Genomic DNA, 15,824 nt, shown 5'->3' on the forward strand with positions numbered 1-15,824 from the left:
GGGTGAGCCTAGAGGGTCTGTCTACGTGCCACATGAAGATGTCACACACCCTGACACAGTGCCCTCCCTGTTCCCTCGCTCCTCAGACACACTGGCAGCCCTCCTCCACCAGCCCAGACACATTGCTCCCACCATCCCCCACCGCTCTGAGCATCCTCGCCCAGGATTGGTCAGAGACTGGAAGCTGAAATATAAACAAACACAAGGCAGGCGGCTGCAGACACAGCCCGGACCACCACTGCAGACACAGCCCGGACCACCACTGCAGACACAGCCCGGACCACCACTGCAGACACAGCCCGGACCACCACTGCAGACACAGCCCGGACCACCACTGCAGACACAGCCCGGACCACCACTGCAGACACAGCCCGGACCCCTGGGGACCGCAGGTGCATAGCCTCAGCCTAGGGACCACTCCAGCACCAGCGTCTGTGGACAGCTCCTGGCAGGAGTCATGGTACAGATGGTAGTAGAGGGGCTAGGATGTACCTTCCCTTAGTAGCCGTTCACACCGGGGGTGGCGGTACATGCTAGCACTAGTGCTGACGGTGGGCACGGCAGAGTAGGCTCCAGTGGGTGACGGCAGGGTGATGGGAGGCCGGCTCAGCAGACAGAGCAGCCTGGAGGATGAGGCTGAAGACGTGATGGATATGGGGCCCCTGCGGGGGGAGGCTGCAGGGGCCCGCGGTGATTTTGCCCTCACGTCGCTGATACTGAACTCAGAGCGGATCCCCGGGGTGCTGCGCAGGAACAAGCCGGCTCCGTACGTGAGGAGAGCAGCCTGGATACGGGACATACAGGCGCTGGTCCGGGACCACAAGCAAGAGCGGGCGCTGCACATTCTCAAACTGCTCCGCAAGGTGAGGGGCCCGAGGGGCCACAATGCCTGTGGATGTACACGGCACACATGTGACAATACACCCAGCATCATAAGCAGTGGTGGTCGCTTCCTACATCTCACATTAACTTTGCTCCAGCGTGTGGTGACCTGCTCTTTATTGTCTCTGTAGGACCTGGGCCTGGAGGGGACGTTCCTCAATGATATCTTATATAAGCACGTCACTTTCCTCAACCTGGTGGACCCCATCTCCCATGAACTGCTCCTCAGTCTGGCCAGGGAACTTCAGTGTCCAAGGAAGGTAAGGTCTGTCCTCCATCTCACAGTGTGAACAGTCTCCTGTCCAGATGGGGCGGGCTGCAAACGGCGGCTTGTTATGTAGATTGTGATTTCCCTCATGGGGAAGCAGCTGGCCCAGGCTTTTGTTTCTCTGCCCTTGCTTGGAGGGAAAAGCTTCCAGAAACACAGAGGCTTGGACTGAATATCAATGATAGGACATGTAACTGGTGGTGAGGAAGGAGGCAGGAGACCAGGGAGGAGAAGGAGGGGGGAGGCCCTGGAGGGGAGACAGATGAGAGACACTGTGATTGGGTTGGATGATGAGTTGGGTACTTTCGCACTAGCGTTATTCTTTTCCGGCATTGAGTTTCGTCCTAGGGGCTCAATACCGGAAAAGAACTGATCAGTTTTATCCTAATGCATTCTGAATGGAGAGCAATCCGTTCAGGACGCATCAGGATGTCTTTAGTTCAGTCTTTTTGCCTTTTCAGGACGGAGATAATACCGCAGCATGCTGCGGTTTTATCTCCGTCCAAAATTCCGGAACACTTGCCGGAATGCCGGATCCTGCATTTTTTCCCATTGACATGCATTAATGCCATATCCGGCCCCGAGTGTTCCGGCAAAATGGATCCGACATTGCGGTCTGCGCATGCTCAGACTGCAAAAAATGTGAAAAAAATAAATGCCGGATCCATTTTTCGGGATGACACCGGAGAGACGGATCCGGCATTTCAATGCATTTGTCAGACGGATCAGGATCCTGATCCGTCTGACAAATGCTATCAGTTTGCATGCGTTTTGACGGATCCGGCAGGCAGTTCCGGCGACGGAACTGCCTGCCGGAATCCTCTGCCGCAAGTGTGAAAGCACCCTTAGATGGATGGATAGATAGATAGATAGATAGATAGATAGATAGATAGATGATCTGATATAGACAGACAGACAGTGGCTATTAGATAGATAGATAGATAGATAGATAATTAGATGATAGACAGATAGATAATGATGTAGATAGATAATAGATAGACGATAGATAGATAAATAGATAGATGATATGATATAGACAGACAGACAGTGGCTATTAGATAGAAAGATAGATATTAGATAGATAATTAGATGATAGACAGATAGATAATGATGTAGATAGATAATAGATAGGTAGACAATAGATAGATAGATAATTAGATATTAAATAGATAGATATGAGTTTGGATCCACCTTACACACGTGCATATTGTAAAGCTGTTACTCCACCTGTAGTATTAGATTTAGGTTTCTGGTGGAATATTACAGTGGATCCTGCAGACTTCCGACCTGTTGATCTCCTAAAATCCCACGTTCCTCAGCGGTGTCTGCTCTACATGAAATGCTGCGGCATATCTGAAATCAGTGGTAGCTGTAACTGTCGAGGCAGAAAACACAGTACTCACATTAAGAATAGAATCCGAGCACCTTGCTGTAGGTAGACAGGGGGCCCCGACGTGTAGGTTCTGCTCATCAGATGTATGTGTCACAAAATGAATACTGCAAATACAAAAAGGGGTTCCCTATGGAAATATTTACGTTATTTGGACTAGTCGTGAACACACATATCTTACCAGTGCTAACAGACACGATGTCACATACTGTATGTGTGATATTGAGCCGCTATCCCCTCCGCACTCATGGCTCAATTGGTCTTTATTAAAAATATTGAGTCGTTCTGTCACAAAGGTTTAACTGTTTTACTAGCTGTTGGAATGTTTCACTTTCACTTTGTGCCGGTCATCTAATAACCCTCATCTCTAAACTACTAAGGGGTCATAAACACTTGTGTAAGCCACATTCTTATCAGTAAGAGCTGAGATATAATGAGTGTTTGTAATGTCAGAGAACAGAGATGAGGAGCCATCAGCTGAGCTGCCTGACGGAACAGAGAGAAAATCCAGAGCCTGATACTAGAGAAACTCAGAGCTGTGCAGGAAAAAAGGCTCCATATTTTTTTAGAAAGACCATTTAAAAATGATTTTTAGCCCAAAATGAGTACAAAATGTAATAGTAATAAAAAAAAACTGCTGCCAAAGGTGTACATAGCCTTTAACTTTTCAAAGATCTTCACCCAGATATTGTAGTGGGACCTAAAAGTGGCATGGCGGCCATCCTGTAACATTCAGACAATTTGTCACTACCCTTTCCCCACAGAGATGCGAAAGACCAGATTAACAAAAAAAATGTGGGTACCAAACAAAATCTCCTAAGGCCTTTTACACAGGCTGATTGACAGGCAATTAGTGGGAATGAACCATTCTCTATACAGATTCAGGGGCACATTTATTAAGTCCGGCGTTTTAGACGCCGGCAGGGGCGGACTGGGAACTAAAAGTGGCCCTGGAAAAAAAGGTACAAGTGGCCCCATGTTGCAGGTGCGTCTAAATTGACAGAAGGAGAGGCAACATAATTAGGTAGGGCCAACATATGTAGGCAGGGCCAGCAATACCATAATGCAGAGCAATATACTGCCCAAGCTGAGCCAAATACCACAGTGCAGCACAAAATACTGCCAAATCACCACAGTGTTCAACTGTATCGCTGAGGATGGCGATACAGCTGAATTCAGGAGGGCACTGAATTCTGCCGGCCAGGTGTATGAGAGAATCAGATAATTATGTACCCCGCTGGCAGCCATGAGGAGGGCATCAGCCCACCGGGAAATTTCCCTGTAGGGTCTATGGCCAATCCGCCCCTGGACGCCGGTCTTAATAAAGCTCCATAACTTTGTTGCATCTAAATGTAGGCCAGCTTCCTAAAACAGGCATAGAAAATGATGAATGAGTCCCCTTCCCCACCCACGCCATGCACACAATTTTAGACCTGGCTTGAGCTGGGAGAAGTCACAGATAGCGGCGCCGCCATCTGCGCCTGAAATACGCGTAATATAGGCGTATTTCAGTATAATAAATGACCCCCTCAGTGTTTGCAGGCGGAAGATCCCTGATCACACAGGACGATGTGCTGCAAACAAAAAATTATTTTATATGCTGTAGATCAGTGGTCCCCAACCGTTTTTCGACAAGGGATCAGTTTCTTCCAGGACTATTTGGGGGAGGGGGGGCATCAGTGAGATGGGGTATTGGGAGATAAATCATGCACATAAAAAACACAATCATAATCCAGTTTAGGCCCCCTCAGTGTAAGTGTGTATACAGAGATAGCTGTTAGTCACTGATAGCTGTACACGAGGAAGTGTTATCAGTGATTGATAGCATTCTCAGTGTAAGTGTGTATACAGAGATAGCTGTCAGACACTGATAGTTGTAAATGGGAGAGGTGTTATCAGTGACTGATAGCATTCTCTGTGTAAGTGTGTATACAGAGATAGCTGTCAGACACTGATAGTTGTAAATGGGAGAGGTGTTATTAGTGACTGATAGCATTCTCTGTGTAAGTGTGTATACAGAGATAGCTGTCAGACACTGATAGTTGTAAATGGGAGAGGTGTTATTAGTGACTGATAGCATTCTCTGTGTAAGTGTGTATACAGAGATAGCTGTCAGACACTGATAATTGTAAATGGGAGAGGTGTTATCAGTGACTGATAGCATTCTCTGTGTAAGTGTGTATACAGAGATAGCTGTCAGACACTGATAGTTGTAAATGGGAGAGGTGTTATCAGTGACTGATAGCATTCTCTGTGTAAGTGTGTATACAGAGATAGCTGTTGGTAACTGATAGCTGTACACTTGAGAAGTCAATGGAGTTAGACAACAGATCCGATGGCATGCACATAACCCCGCTTCCTCCTGCAAGTACAGCTACGGACAATGTTCAGCGTATCCCCTGGTCAGGCGGTGCTCAGCTGGTGTCAGGCATTAATAATTCACGTGCAACATAAGAAAATAATCCAGCGGCACTCACCAATCGACGTTTTCATTTACTTTATTCACCACGGGTCAGGAGCAGACACGATACAGTGCAACCAAACAAACAGTAAGCGGCGACGGCCAACTAGTGTTAAGTGAGCTGTACCATTTGGCCAGTTTACACGACTGGCCAGAATTAATACCTCTGAAGAAAGCTTCCAAAAGCAAGCAAGAGATCTGAAGAGTAGGTTGTCTTCTAGGGGTTACCCCATGTAATTATTAAATGACACAATGATGCGAGCATCCGATTTTATTAGAGGGGGAGAATTACGAGCAAAGAAAAGTTCCAATATTAGGGGGCAGCCTTCTCCGGTAGTTTTTTCTTTCAAATACAGTCCGATGGCGGAGCAAATCAGGAAAATCATTAAGGATAATTGGAACATGTTGGAGGGAGACGCCAGTCTTGGGGATATTGGGGGTTCACGACCCCTCGTATCCTTCAGAAGGTGTCATACCCTAAGGGATAAACTAGTAAGGAGCCATTTTAAAGATAAAAAACGGGATACATGGTTGAATGGTTGGCGCCCACGGGAATAAACGTTGTGGAAGTTGCTCCTTTTGTAAATTCAACTTACAAGGGTCCTCGGTCTCGTTTGGAGGTTTACATCATAGAGTGAACACATTGATAACATGTAGAAGTCATTTTGTTGTTTATTTAGTACTATGTGTGTGCAGTAGGTTTTATATTGGTAAGACCATACGCTGTCTATTTGAAAGGTTCCGTAAACACGTGGGATCAATCGCCTTAGGTAAAGGGGTCTCACGATTAATAGAACATGTCCGCACGGTACACGGCGGAGACAGTAGAGTTCTACGGTTTGCAGGTTGTCCCAACCCCTCAGAGGGGAGGGGACAGGGATCGTGAACTTCTTAGAAGGGAAGGCAGGTGGATCCTACGGTCCAATGCTATGGGCCCCCTTGAGCTAAATGAAAAAATAGATTTAAGCGTATTTTTGTAATTATTTACTAGGGATTTGCTCAATGTATATTTTTGTTTTTAATATCACCTGATGTCTTTTATGTAAATATACTGCTTGATCGCAGAGTGATGGGCGGATGGCATGGCAGGGGATCGAACCCACCAATACGCAGTGTATGGTGATCCGGTAAGTTAGCAATCGCGCCACACTTTCAATCGGATCGTGTGTGATGGAGGTGGGTGAGCGCGATCGCAACAGCGCCGTACACCTGAGCTGGACGAGAAGTGATGTAGTGGGTATACGCCCCTAGTGCATTTACCTATATAAGGTGATAGGTGTGCTTGACTTGTGAGCTGTGGCCAAAGGAAGCGCTTCCTGCGCAAAACCACCGTCGCCGCTTACTGTTTGTTTGGTTGCACTGTATCGTGTCTGCTCCTGACCCATGGTGAATAAAGTAAATGAAAACGTTGATTGGTGAGTGCCGCTGGATTATTTTCTTATGCTGCACGTGTACACAGAGAAGTGTTATCAGTGATTGATAGCATTCTCAGTGTAACTGTGTATACAGGGATAGCCATCAGTCACTGATACTTGTAAACAGGGGAGGTGTTATCAGTGATTGATAGCATTCTCAGTGTAAGTGTGTATACAGAGATAGCTGTCAGTCACTGATAGCTGTACACGGGGAGGTGTTATCAGTGATTGATAGCATTCTCTGTGTAACTGTGTATACAGAGATAGCTGTCTGCTCTATAAAGTGCTGCCTGCAGTTTGCATTGCATTTCTGTAGCTTCTATTTGCTAGCGAGTGTTCTTGTCTAAATACACAACTACCATACATTTCCTGTAAAAATGCACATTTTTTAGGAACAAGACCAGATGAAATCTACAGACCGAATCTGTCGGCAGCTTCTTTACCATTTGACACCACACTCAAAGTGGCATCGACACAGTCTACCTCGAAGGAAAAGTATGGCCTGGTGAGTAGACTATTAAAAGGAGACTGATGGAAAGACAGCAGAATATATGCATTGTATGTGTAATGTTGCCACCCAGCCGGTAATGTAGTGCCCCTGCCGGTAATTTTTTTCTACCAGCAAATATTATTGCCTCATGCATTTGATCGTGCCGTGGTGAACAATGGCTGCTGACTGGAAGCTCAGGACAGGACCTGCACTCCAGCGGGATGACGTCTCGCAGGTCCTGTCCTGAGCTTCCAGTGAGCAGCGAGTGTTCACAGCGGCGCGATCAAATGGATGAGGGGAGTTTTTTTTTTGTTTTTTTCTTTTTTTGCACAAGCAGAGCAGGGGGCATTATTAATTTTGGGGGACACTAATGGGTGTAGTGTATTACTTTTACTGGGGGCACTAATGGGGGGGAATTATTCATTCTGGGGGGCACTAATAGAGCATTACTATTGCTGGGGGCACTAATGGGGGGTATTATTAATTCTAGGGGGCACTAATAGGGGCATTACTATTATTGGGGGGCAGTATTACTTATCCAGGGCACTAATGGGGGCATTATTAATTCTGAGGGCCACTAATGGGGGCATTATTCTGGGGGGCCCTAATGGAGGAATTATTAATTCTGGGGGCACTAATGGGGGCATTACTATTTCTGTGGGCCACTAATAGTGGCATTATTAATTTTGGGGGGCACTAATTGGGGCATTACTATTACTGGGGTCACTAATGGGAGTATATTTAATTCTAGGGGTACTAATGGGGGCATTAATATTACTGGGGGCACTAATAGAGACATTATTAATTCTGGGGGGCACTGATGGAGCCATTAATATTACTGGAGGGGCACTATTAATACTAGGAGCCACATTATGACATAGCGACTTAACACCCTATGTTAAGCCATGCCCACACCCCTTTTGGGGTGTGGCCAAGTTAAGCCACACCCCTTTGGGTGTGGCTTAACTTGGCCGGTATTTTTGGGGGGGAAAGTAGTATAATTAAAACTCCCTGTGGACCAGAGTTTTCATAATCACACATTTTATAAAGCCAATATTTGTACTAATTAATACATTTCTGCATACAGTTGCAAGAAAAAGTATGTGAACCCTTTGGAATTATATGGATTTCTGCACAAATTGGTCATAAAATGTGATCTGATCTTCATCTACAGTAAGTCACAACAATAGACAATCACAGTCTGCTTAAACTAATAACACACAAAGAATTAAATGTTACCATGTTTTTATTGAACACACCATGTAAACATTCACAGTGCAGGTGGAAAAAGTATGTGAACCCCTAGACTAATGAAATCTCCAAGAGCTAATTGGAGTGAGGTGTCAGCCAACTGGAGTCCAATCAATGAGATGAGACTGGAGGTGTTGGTTACAGCTGCCCTGCCCTATAAAAAACACACACCAGTTCTGGGTTTGCTTTTCACAAGAAGCATTGCCTGATGTGAATGATGCCTCGCACAAAAGAGCTCTCAGAAGACCTACGATTAAGAATTGTTGACTTGCATAAAGCTGGAAAGGGTTATAAAAGTATCTCCAAAAGCCTTGCTGTTCATCAGTCCACGGTAAGACAAATTGTCTATAAATGGAGAAAGTTCCGCACTGCTGCTACTCTCCCTAGGAGTGGCCGTCCTGCAAAGATGACTGCAAGAGCACAGCGCAGACTGCTCAATGAGGTGAAGAAGAATCCTAGAGTGTCAGCTAAAGACTTACAAAAGTCTCTGGCATATGCTAACATCCCTGTTAGCGAATCTACGATACGTAAAACACTAAACAAGAATGGATTTCATGGGAGGATACCACAGAGGAAGCCACTGCTGTCCAAAAAAAACATTGCTGCCCGTTTACAGTTTGCACAAGAGCACCTGGATGTTCCACAGCAGTACTGGCAAAATATTCCATGGACAGATGAAACCAAAGTTGAGTTGTTTGGAAGAAACACACAACACTATGTGTGGAGAAAAAGAGGCACGGCACACCAACATCAAAACCTCATCCCAACTGTGAAGTATGGTGGTGGGGGCATCATGGTTTGGGACTGCTTTGCTGCGTTAGGGCCTGGACGGATTGCTATCATTGAAGGAAAAATGAATTCCCAAGTTTAGCGAGACATTTTGCAGGAGAACTTAAGGCCATCTGTCCACCAGCTGAAGGTCAACAGAAGATGGGTGTTGCAACAGGACAACGACCCAAAGCATAGAAGTAAATCAACAACAGAATGGCTTAAACAGAAGATAATACGCCTTCTGGAGTGGCCCAGTCAGAGTCCTGACCTCAACCCGATTGAGATGCTGTGGCATGACCTCAAGAAAGCGATTCACACCAGACATCCCAAGAATATTGCTGAACTGAAACAGTTCTGTAAAGAGGAATGGTCAAGAATTACTCCTGACCGTTGTGCACGTCTGATCTGCAACTAGAGGAAACGTTTGGTTCAAGTTATTGCTGCCAAAGGAGGTTCAACCAGTTATTAAATCCAAGGGTTCACATACTTTTTCCACCTTCATTGTGAATGTTTACATGGTGTGTTCAATAAAAACATGGTAACATTTAATTATTTGTGTGTTATTAGTTTAGGCAGACTGTGATTGTCTATTGTTGTGACTTAGATGAAGATCAGATCACATTTTATGACCAATTTGTGCAGAAATCCATATCATTCCAAAGGGTTCACATACTTTTTCTTGCAACTGTATATATACAATATATGATGACATTTCTTGTGGTCACACCCGTCAGCATCACATTTTTAACTGGAACATGAAACACTAAGAACTTAAAGGGTTGTTTCATGGTGACAACCCCTGTCTATATGGACTGTTTAAGCACATGGGTTAGTCCCCTGTTTGGGGTCCACCTCTACAAGCCAGATCAAAGAGCCGCTGTGTGAGAGCAGCTCCCAATATAGCGGATTCAAGCCATCCTTGTATTACCGCCAAGTAATACAATACTACATCATACCTCCTGATAGCCATGGCAGCCGCAGTTTAAAAGGGGTTGTGTCTGATGACACAACACCTTTAGGGCTGTTTCACACGAGCGGATCCCGCATGTGTCATCCGCAGCGTGAAAGACAGCCAAGCCGCGCTCTGGAGAGACACGGAGCAGTAACATGACTGATAATGCTCCGTGCCTCTCTGTGATCTTTTTACTACAAAATCACGGTGACAACTTTATCTCACTGTAATTTTGTAGTAAAAAGATCACAGAGAGGCACGGAGCATTATCAATCATGTTACTGCTCCGTGTCTCTGCGGATGACACGTGCAGGATCCGCTCATGTGAAACAGCCCTTAAGGCTCATTCACACGAACGTAAGGGCTCCATGCCCATGCTGCGGACCGCAAATAGCAGTCCGCAAAATCACTGTCTCCGGCCGACATGAATGGGTCCGCAATTTGCATGATACGGCAAAAGATAGGACATGCCCTACCTTTTGCGGTGCGGAGGCACTGACCCCTTCCGAGTGTTTCCATGGGCTTCCAATCCATGCCTCCACTCCACAAACGATAGGACATGTCCTATCGTTTGCCGTATCTTGTGGATCGCGGACCCATTCAAGTCAGTGGGTTTGCGGTCTGCAATACAGCACAGAGCCGTTATGTTCGTGTGAATGAGTCCTTAAGTGGGTAGCCTGGTTAGGCCCTTTTGAATTTAAAGGGGTTCTCCATGATTTACCAATTGATGAGCTATCCCTAGTATAGATCATTAGTGTCAGATCAGAGGAGGTCCGACATCTAGCACCTACGTAGATCAGGTTTGCGAGAGTAGCTTCAGGCCTTCTTCACATTTGCGTTTTTCATTGACATGCGCTTTCTCTTTTTCTGCGGACAGCACACATACTCATTGATTTCAATGTGTTTATTCACACATCAGTATTTTTTACTGACTGTGGGTCAGTGAAGAAATCACGGAGACATGCACTACTTTAGTCTATAATGCAGACCAAATATGCCCATAATAGTCTACGGGTCCATGGAAAAATACAGACACATCAGGGATGGCATCCGTGTTGCGTCTGTGTTTGGACCGTTTTTCACTGACCGCTGAAAGGAGATGCTTTGGAAATTGATCTTCAGCTGAACATTGTCCGTGGAATGCGAATGACACCCGGAGGGCAAAAAGCGAACACATGGGCATCTTCATGGATGAAACACGGACTGATTTTTTTTCATGGACACCAAAAGGACGAGAAGATGTGAACAAGGCCTCATTATGTAGTGGACAGAGCTGGTTACTGGAGCTCTGCTCCCATTAAAGTGAATGGAAGCAGTGCTGCAGTGACCATCTCCGTCCACTAAACTCTCAGAGAGTAGGGTGTCGGACCTCCGTTGATGTAATACTGATAAGGGAGGGTTCACCTCACCGTTATCTTCCCATTCTTCTGATCCGTCAGAAGAACAGAAAAATAAGGAAAAAAACGTATCCCGTAAATAAATGGATCCTGTGCATCAGTTATGCTCATTTGGCATCCGTTTGAGCCATTTCCGACTGAGATACCTTTTTTGAGAAGGAAAAAAAGTCCTGTATGCAGTACTTTTTTTTCCCGTCTAGAAAAATGTATCTCAGATGGAAATGGGTCAAACGGATGCCAAATGTCCATAACTGAGGCACAGGATCGTTTTTTTTTTTTTTTACAGGTTCGTCTTTTTTTCTTTATTTTTCTGTTCTTCTCCTGACAGTGATAACTAACAGTGATCCTCGGCATAAATCATCATTTGTTAAATCTTGGTAACCTCTTTAATTTTGATTGGATATTTTGAGTTAATGGGGGTCTCACTTGTTTGGGATTCCTCTCTATTCATTAGAGCTTTTACACCATTTTCTCTCATTTAGAATCTGCAGGGGAAATGAACAGTGGTTGTGTTCGTTCTCCAGCTAATACATACTGGAGCTTCTTAGCCGCAGAGACATCAACTAGTCACTTAAAGGAAACTGTCACGTTGAACACAGTGTCTGAGCTGCATGCGGAATGTGATAGAGCAGGAGAAGCTGAGCAGATTGATATATAGTTTTATGGGGAACAATTCAATAAAACTATTATTTTATACATTTAAAATCCTGCTCATTCTGGTCTTTGAAGTCCAGGAGGCGGTCCTATCAGTGACTGACAGCCTTCCCTCTATGATGAGGTGGTCCTATCAGTGACTGACAGCCTTCCCTCTATGATGAGGCGGTCCTATCAGTGACTGACAGCCTTCCCTCTATGATGAGGCGGTCCTATCAATGACTGACAGCCTTCCCTCTATGATGAGGCGGTCCTATCAGTGACTGACAGCCTTCCCTCTATGATGAGGCGGTCCTATCAGTGACTGACAGCCTTCCCTCTATGATGAGGCGGTCTCATCAGTGACTGACAGCCTTCCCTCTATGATGAGGCGGTCTCATCAGTGACTGACAGCCTTCCCTCTATGATGAGGCGGTCCTATCAGTGACTGACAGCCTTCCCTCTATGATGAGGCGGTCCTATCAGTGACTGACAGCCTTTCCTCTATGATGAGGTGGTCCTATCAGTGACTGACAGCCTTCCCTCTATGATGAGGCGGTCCTATCAGTGACTGACAGCCTTCCCTCTATGATGAGGCGGTCCTATCAGTGACTGACAGCCTTCCCTCTATGATGAGGCGGTCCTATCAGTGACTGACAGCCTTCCCTCTATGATGAGGCGGTCCTATCAGTGACTGACAGCCTTCCCTCTATGATGAGGCGGTCCTATCAGTGACTGACAGCCTTTTCTCTATGATGAGGCGGTCCTATCAGTGACTGACAGCCTTTTCTCTATGATGAGGTGGTCCTATCTGTGACTGACAGCCTTCCCTCTATGACTGTGTATACAGAGATAACTGTCAACCACTGATAGGACTTCAAAGCCCAGAAAACTAGATCTCAATCTGCTCAGCTCCTCCTGCTCTATAACGTGCCATCCACAGATTGCCCTACGTTTTCATGGTGACAGGTTTCCCTTAAAGACCTTGCTAGAGAACAGAAGTGGTCTTAACCAGAGAATCCCTTTAAAGTAAACCTCTGGGTAGAATTAAACTGTATTAATACATAATAATGAATACTGAATACTACCACCCCAATGTCAATGCCTTCTCTTTTGGCAGCCTGAAGAACAGCCTACAACAGAAATCAAGTATTGAATCCCTGGATCTGTCTGGTATCCCCCTGACTCCCAGAGATGTTCAGCGTGTGATCCTCTACTTACAAAGCCATGGAGATAGTCTGACCAGTGTGGACTTAAGCTTTACTGAACTCACAGACAGCATTCTGAGTTTGGCTCTACCTGCTCTGGCAGTTATTCCCAATATTACGCACCTTTCACTTAACGGAAACCGCCTTTCTTGTGCCACCCTGAAGGAGCTCAGCGAAGCCATGAAGGACAGTGCCAACTTCCCCTCATTGTCCTGGGTAGATCTGGGTAATAATGTAGACATCTGCTCCATGCCCCAACCTTTGCTCTTGGGGCTGAGACGTCGTCTGTGTCAGCAGAATCTGCTTCCGACCATTCCTGAGGCACAGGACAGTGACTTGTCTGAGGGAGGCATTCCTATGTCTTTTCCTTTGCCTTGGGACAGGTGAGACCTCTTAGTGCACTAGCCATGGAGTTAGAGACTGACCACCTCTCCTCAAACAAGTGTTGATCTCATCTAACATGAGCAGGTGTTACACTCCCAGCGCCACAGATAGTTTGTTTTCAGCCAGGCAGAAGGGGCACCAGATAAAGGTACCCTCATAGCCCCACACATCTTCATCCAACGAGTGAGGAGCCCGGAGACAAGGCAGTCCATCCTGGCTCAGCACCGGACTCACCCACTGTGTGTTTTGTGGATTAATCTTGAAACAAAAGGAGCTAGTGACCATAGCCAGGCACTGAAAAGACAGGTGGATGCCCAAAACCAAGAGGAGGTGGCATCTACTGCCATAGAGTGGCACGATTCCGTGGGAGGAAACCAGAAATATCCTTGAAAATTGACAATTTATTCTATATATCATTTTTCGAGGTATCCAGAATGCAAAGCATGTACTGTCTAAGGGTTTGCTCTGCCCATAGAAGTTGTATAGTCTGATGCCCACGAAGGCAGTGTTGTATGTGTAAAAGTTTCAAAGCAGTTCCTTGTCTGGAGAGAAGAATGTATTCTTAGTACAACTCAAATCTTTACAATCGCTGAATCTGTATGCAAAACCACAAAGATATGTATGTGTATAAAGAGCATAAAACGTAAGAATCTGCGCACAGTCTAGTGTTACTGCCATGGCTTCATCCAGACTGTTTATACAAAGCTCAATAATTCTTCCTTGTATCAGGACTATATTTTAATAGGAGCCCATTTAGTGTGAAAAAAAACCGCTCATCATTACGCTATTGTCTAGTCTCTCTTCAAATATAGGAATGGAAGCCTCTTACAAAATATCACTGTGCGATCAAGATTGCCCAAAGGTTCTCATCTACTAAATGTAAAATGATACTTCTGTACTGTAAGCCCAATATAGTTTGTCACAGCTGTTAGTAGCACATGGTCGTCCAGTGGGTCCAGGCCTAACACAGTAATTGGCCTCAAGGTCCTAAAAGATTTGCAGTTGACTTTAGAGCAGATCACTTGTGACAAGGGTCTCTTTCTTATGGGTTGATTCATGGAGAGTAGACCCTCAAAATCATTCAAGGAACCAGAGTTTTTTTCTTTATAAGAATCTTAAAGCGTACCTGAGTTAAAAAAAAAAAAAAAGGTTTGCAGAATGGCTGTGCTTCATTTTACAAGAACAGGTCTTTTCTAATGTCTCTTTCAGCCATATTATTCCCTGTTTCAGCTGCACAGCTAGATGCATTTCACTTAGAAGCAGGGGGCATCTACCTTTTGTAAAATTGTCAGCACTGTACTGCTGTGACAACCTTTCCCTTACTTCCCACTATGTTTATTTTCAGCTCTGGAGCTCACAGAACAGATCAGGGACAAAGGGGAGCCTCCTATAATCTTCAAAATCTGTTTGGAAGCAGTTCTTTATCATGCTTTTCGTCTTCTGTGTCTTTGTTACCAGGAATGGATCTTGTCTGACAACAGGCAGTGGACTGCAAATTAGGTGGAAGTGAAATCCCTAGTGGCCATGACTTTACAGCTATTTTTTTTTAAAATTAAGTAATTTAGAAATTTGCTATTTATACCATTCTTTAGTAAATGAAAGTGCGTGAAAGTAAAGTGACTCTTTAACATATTTCTTAGTAGTGATATAGGCCTGAAATATCCAATCGAATTCTTTTCTGATTACATGAAGAACAAGTTTGGACTGAAAGAGAAAACCCTAATGGCAGTGTATTACCATGCATATTAAAGGGGCGCGTACAAGGACTACCAGCAAAAAGAACCTTTATTGATTATGATACCATGAACTATGTCACTTATCAGGACATTTAATTCTAGAGCAAGACCTGACCCTAGGACAAGATGTGTCACATTCAAATTTCTTCAATTCACTATACTGAAGTTATCTGTTATAGAAGCTCAGAAAATGTCAAACAAGTACAGCACTGAGTATAATATGGGTGTTGTATTGTATCTGCAGAAGGGGTAACTTTTTTCTTAAAGGGCATCTGTCAGCAGATTGGTCACTACGACACTGGCTGACCTGTTACATGTGCACTTGGCAGCTGAAGACATCTGTGTTGGTCCCATGTTTATATGTGCCCGCATTGCTGAATGATGTTTTAATATATGCAAATGAGCCTCTAGGAGCAACGGGGGCGTTGCTGTTACACCTAGAGGCTCCGCTCTTTCTGCAATGACCACGCCCTCTGCACCATGATTTACAGAACCAGGTGTGTACATATTATCATGTCTGGACCTCTCAATCAAAGTGCAGAGAGCAAAGCAGTTGCAGAGAGAGCAGAGCCTTTAGGTGTAACGG

At 45.1% G+C, this 15,824-nt stretch overlaps 1 protein-coding gene across 1 annotated transcript; it reads left to right on the forward strand.

Annotated features, from left to right (window-relative positions):
- The first annotated feature begins 471 nt into the window (after window positions 1-471).
- Window positions 472-15,014, forward strand: LRRC75B (leucine rich repeat containing 75B). The gene is made up of 4 exons (XM_040421759.1): window positions 472-863; window positions 1,014-1,142; window positions 6,809-6,921; window positions 13,031-15,014. Exons 1-4 carry the CDS (start codon window positions 594-596, stop codon window positions 13,503-13,505), a joined length of 987 nt encoding a protein of 328 aa, XP_040277693.1. The 5' UTR covers window positions 472-593; the 3' UTR covers window positions 13,506-15,014.
- Window positions 15,015-15,824: the final 810 nt, after the last annotated feature.

Source organism: Bufo bufo, chromosome 3 (assembly GCF_905171765.1).
Source record: "Bufo bufo chromosome 3, aBufBuf1.1, whole genome shotgun sequence".
NCBI lineage: Eukaryota > Metazoa > Chordata > Amphibia > Anura > Bufonidae > Bufo > Bufo bufo.

Bases quoted from the DNA above. Each gene is read 5' to 3' on its own strand.
- LRRC75B (XM_040421759.1), top strand. From the start codon at position 594: ATGGGAGGCCGGCTCAGCAGACAGAGCAGCCTGGAGGATGAGGCTGAA. The intron at 864-1,013 runs GTGAGGGGCCCG...TTGTCTCTGTAG, and splicing joins TTCTCAAACTGCTCCGCAAG to GACCTGGGCCTGGAGGGGAC. The intron at 1,143-6,808 runs GTAAGGTCTGTC...CACATTTTTTAG, and splicing joins AACTTCAGTGTCCAAGGAAG to GAACAAGACCAGATGAAATC.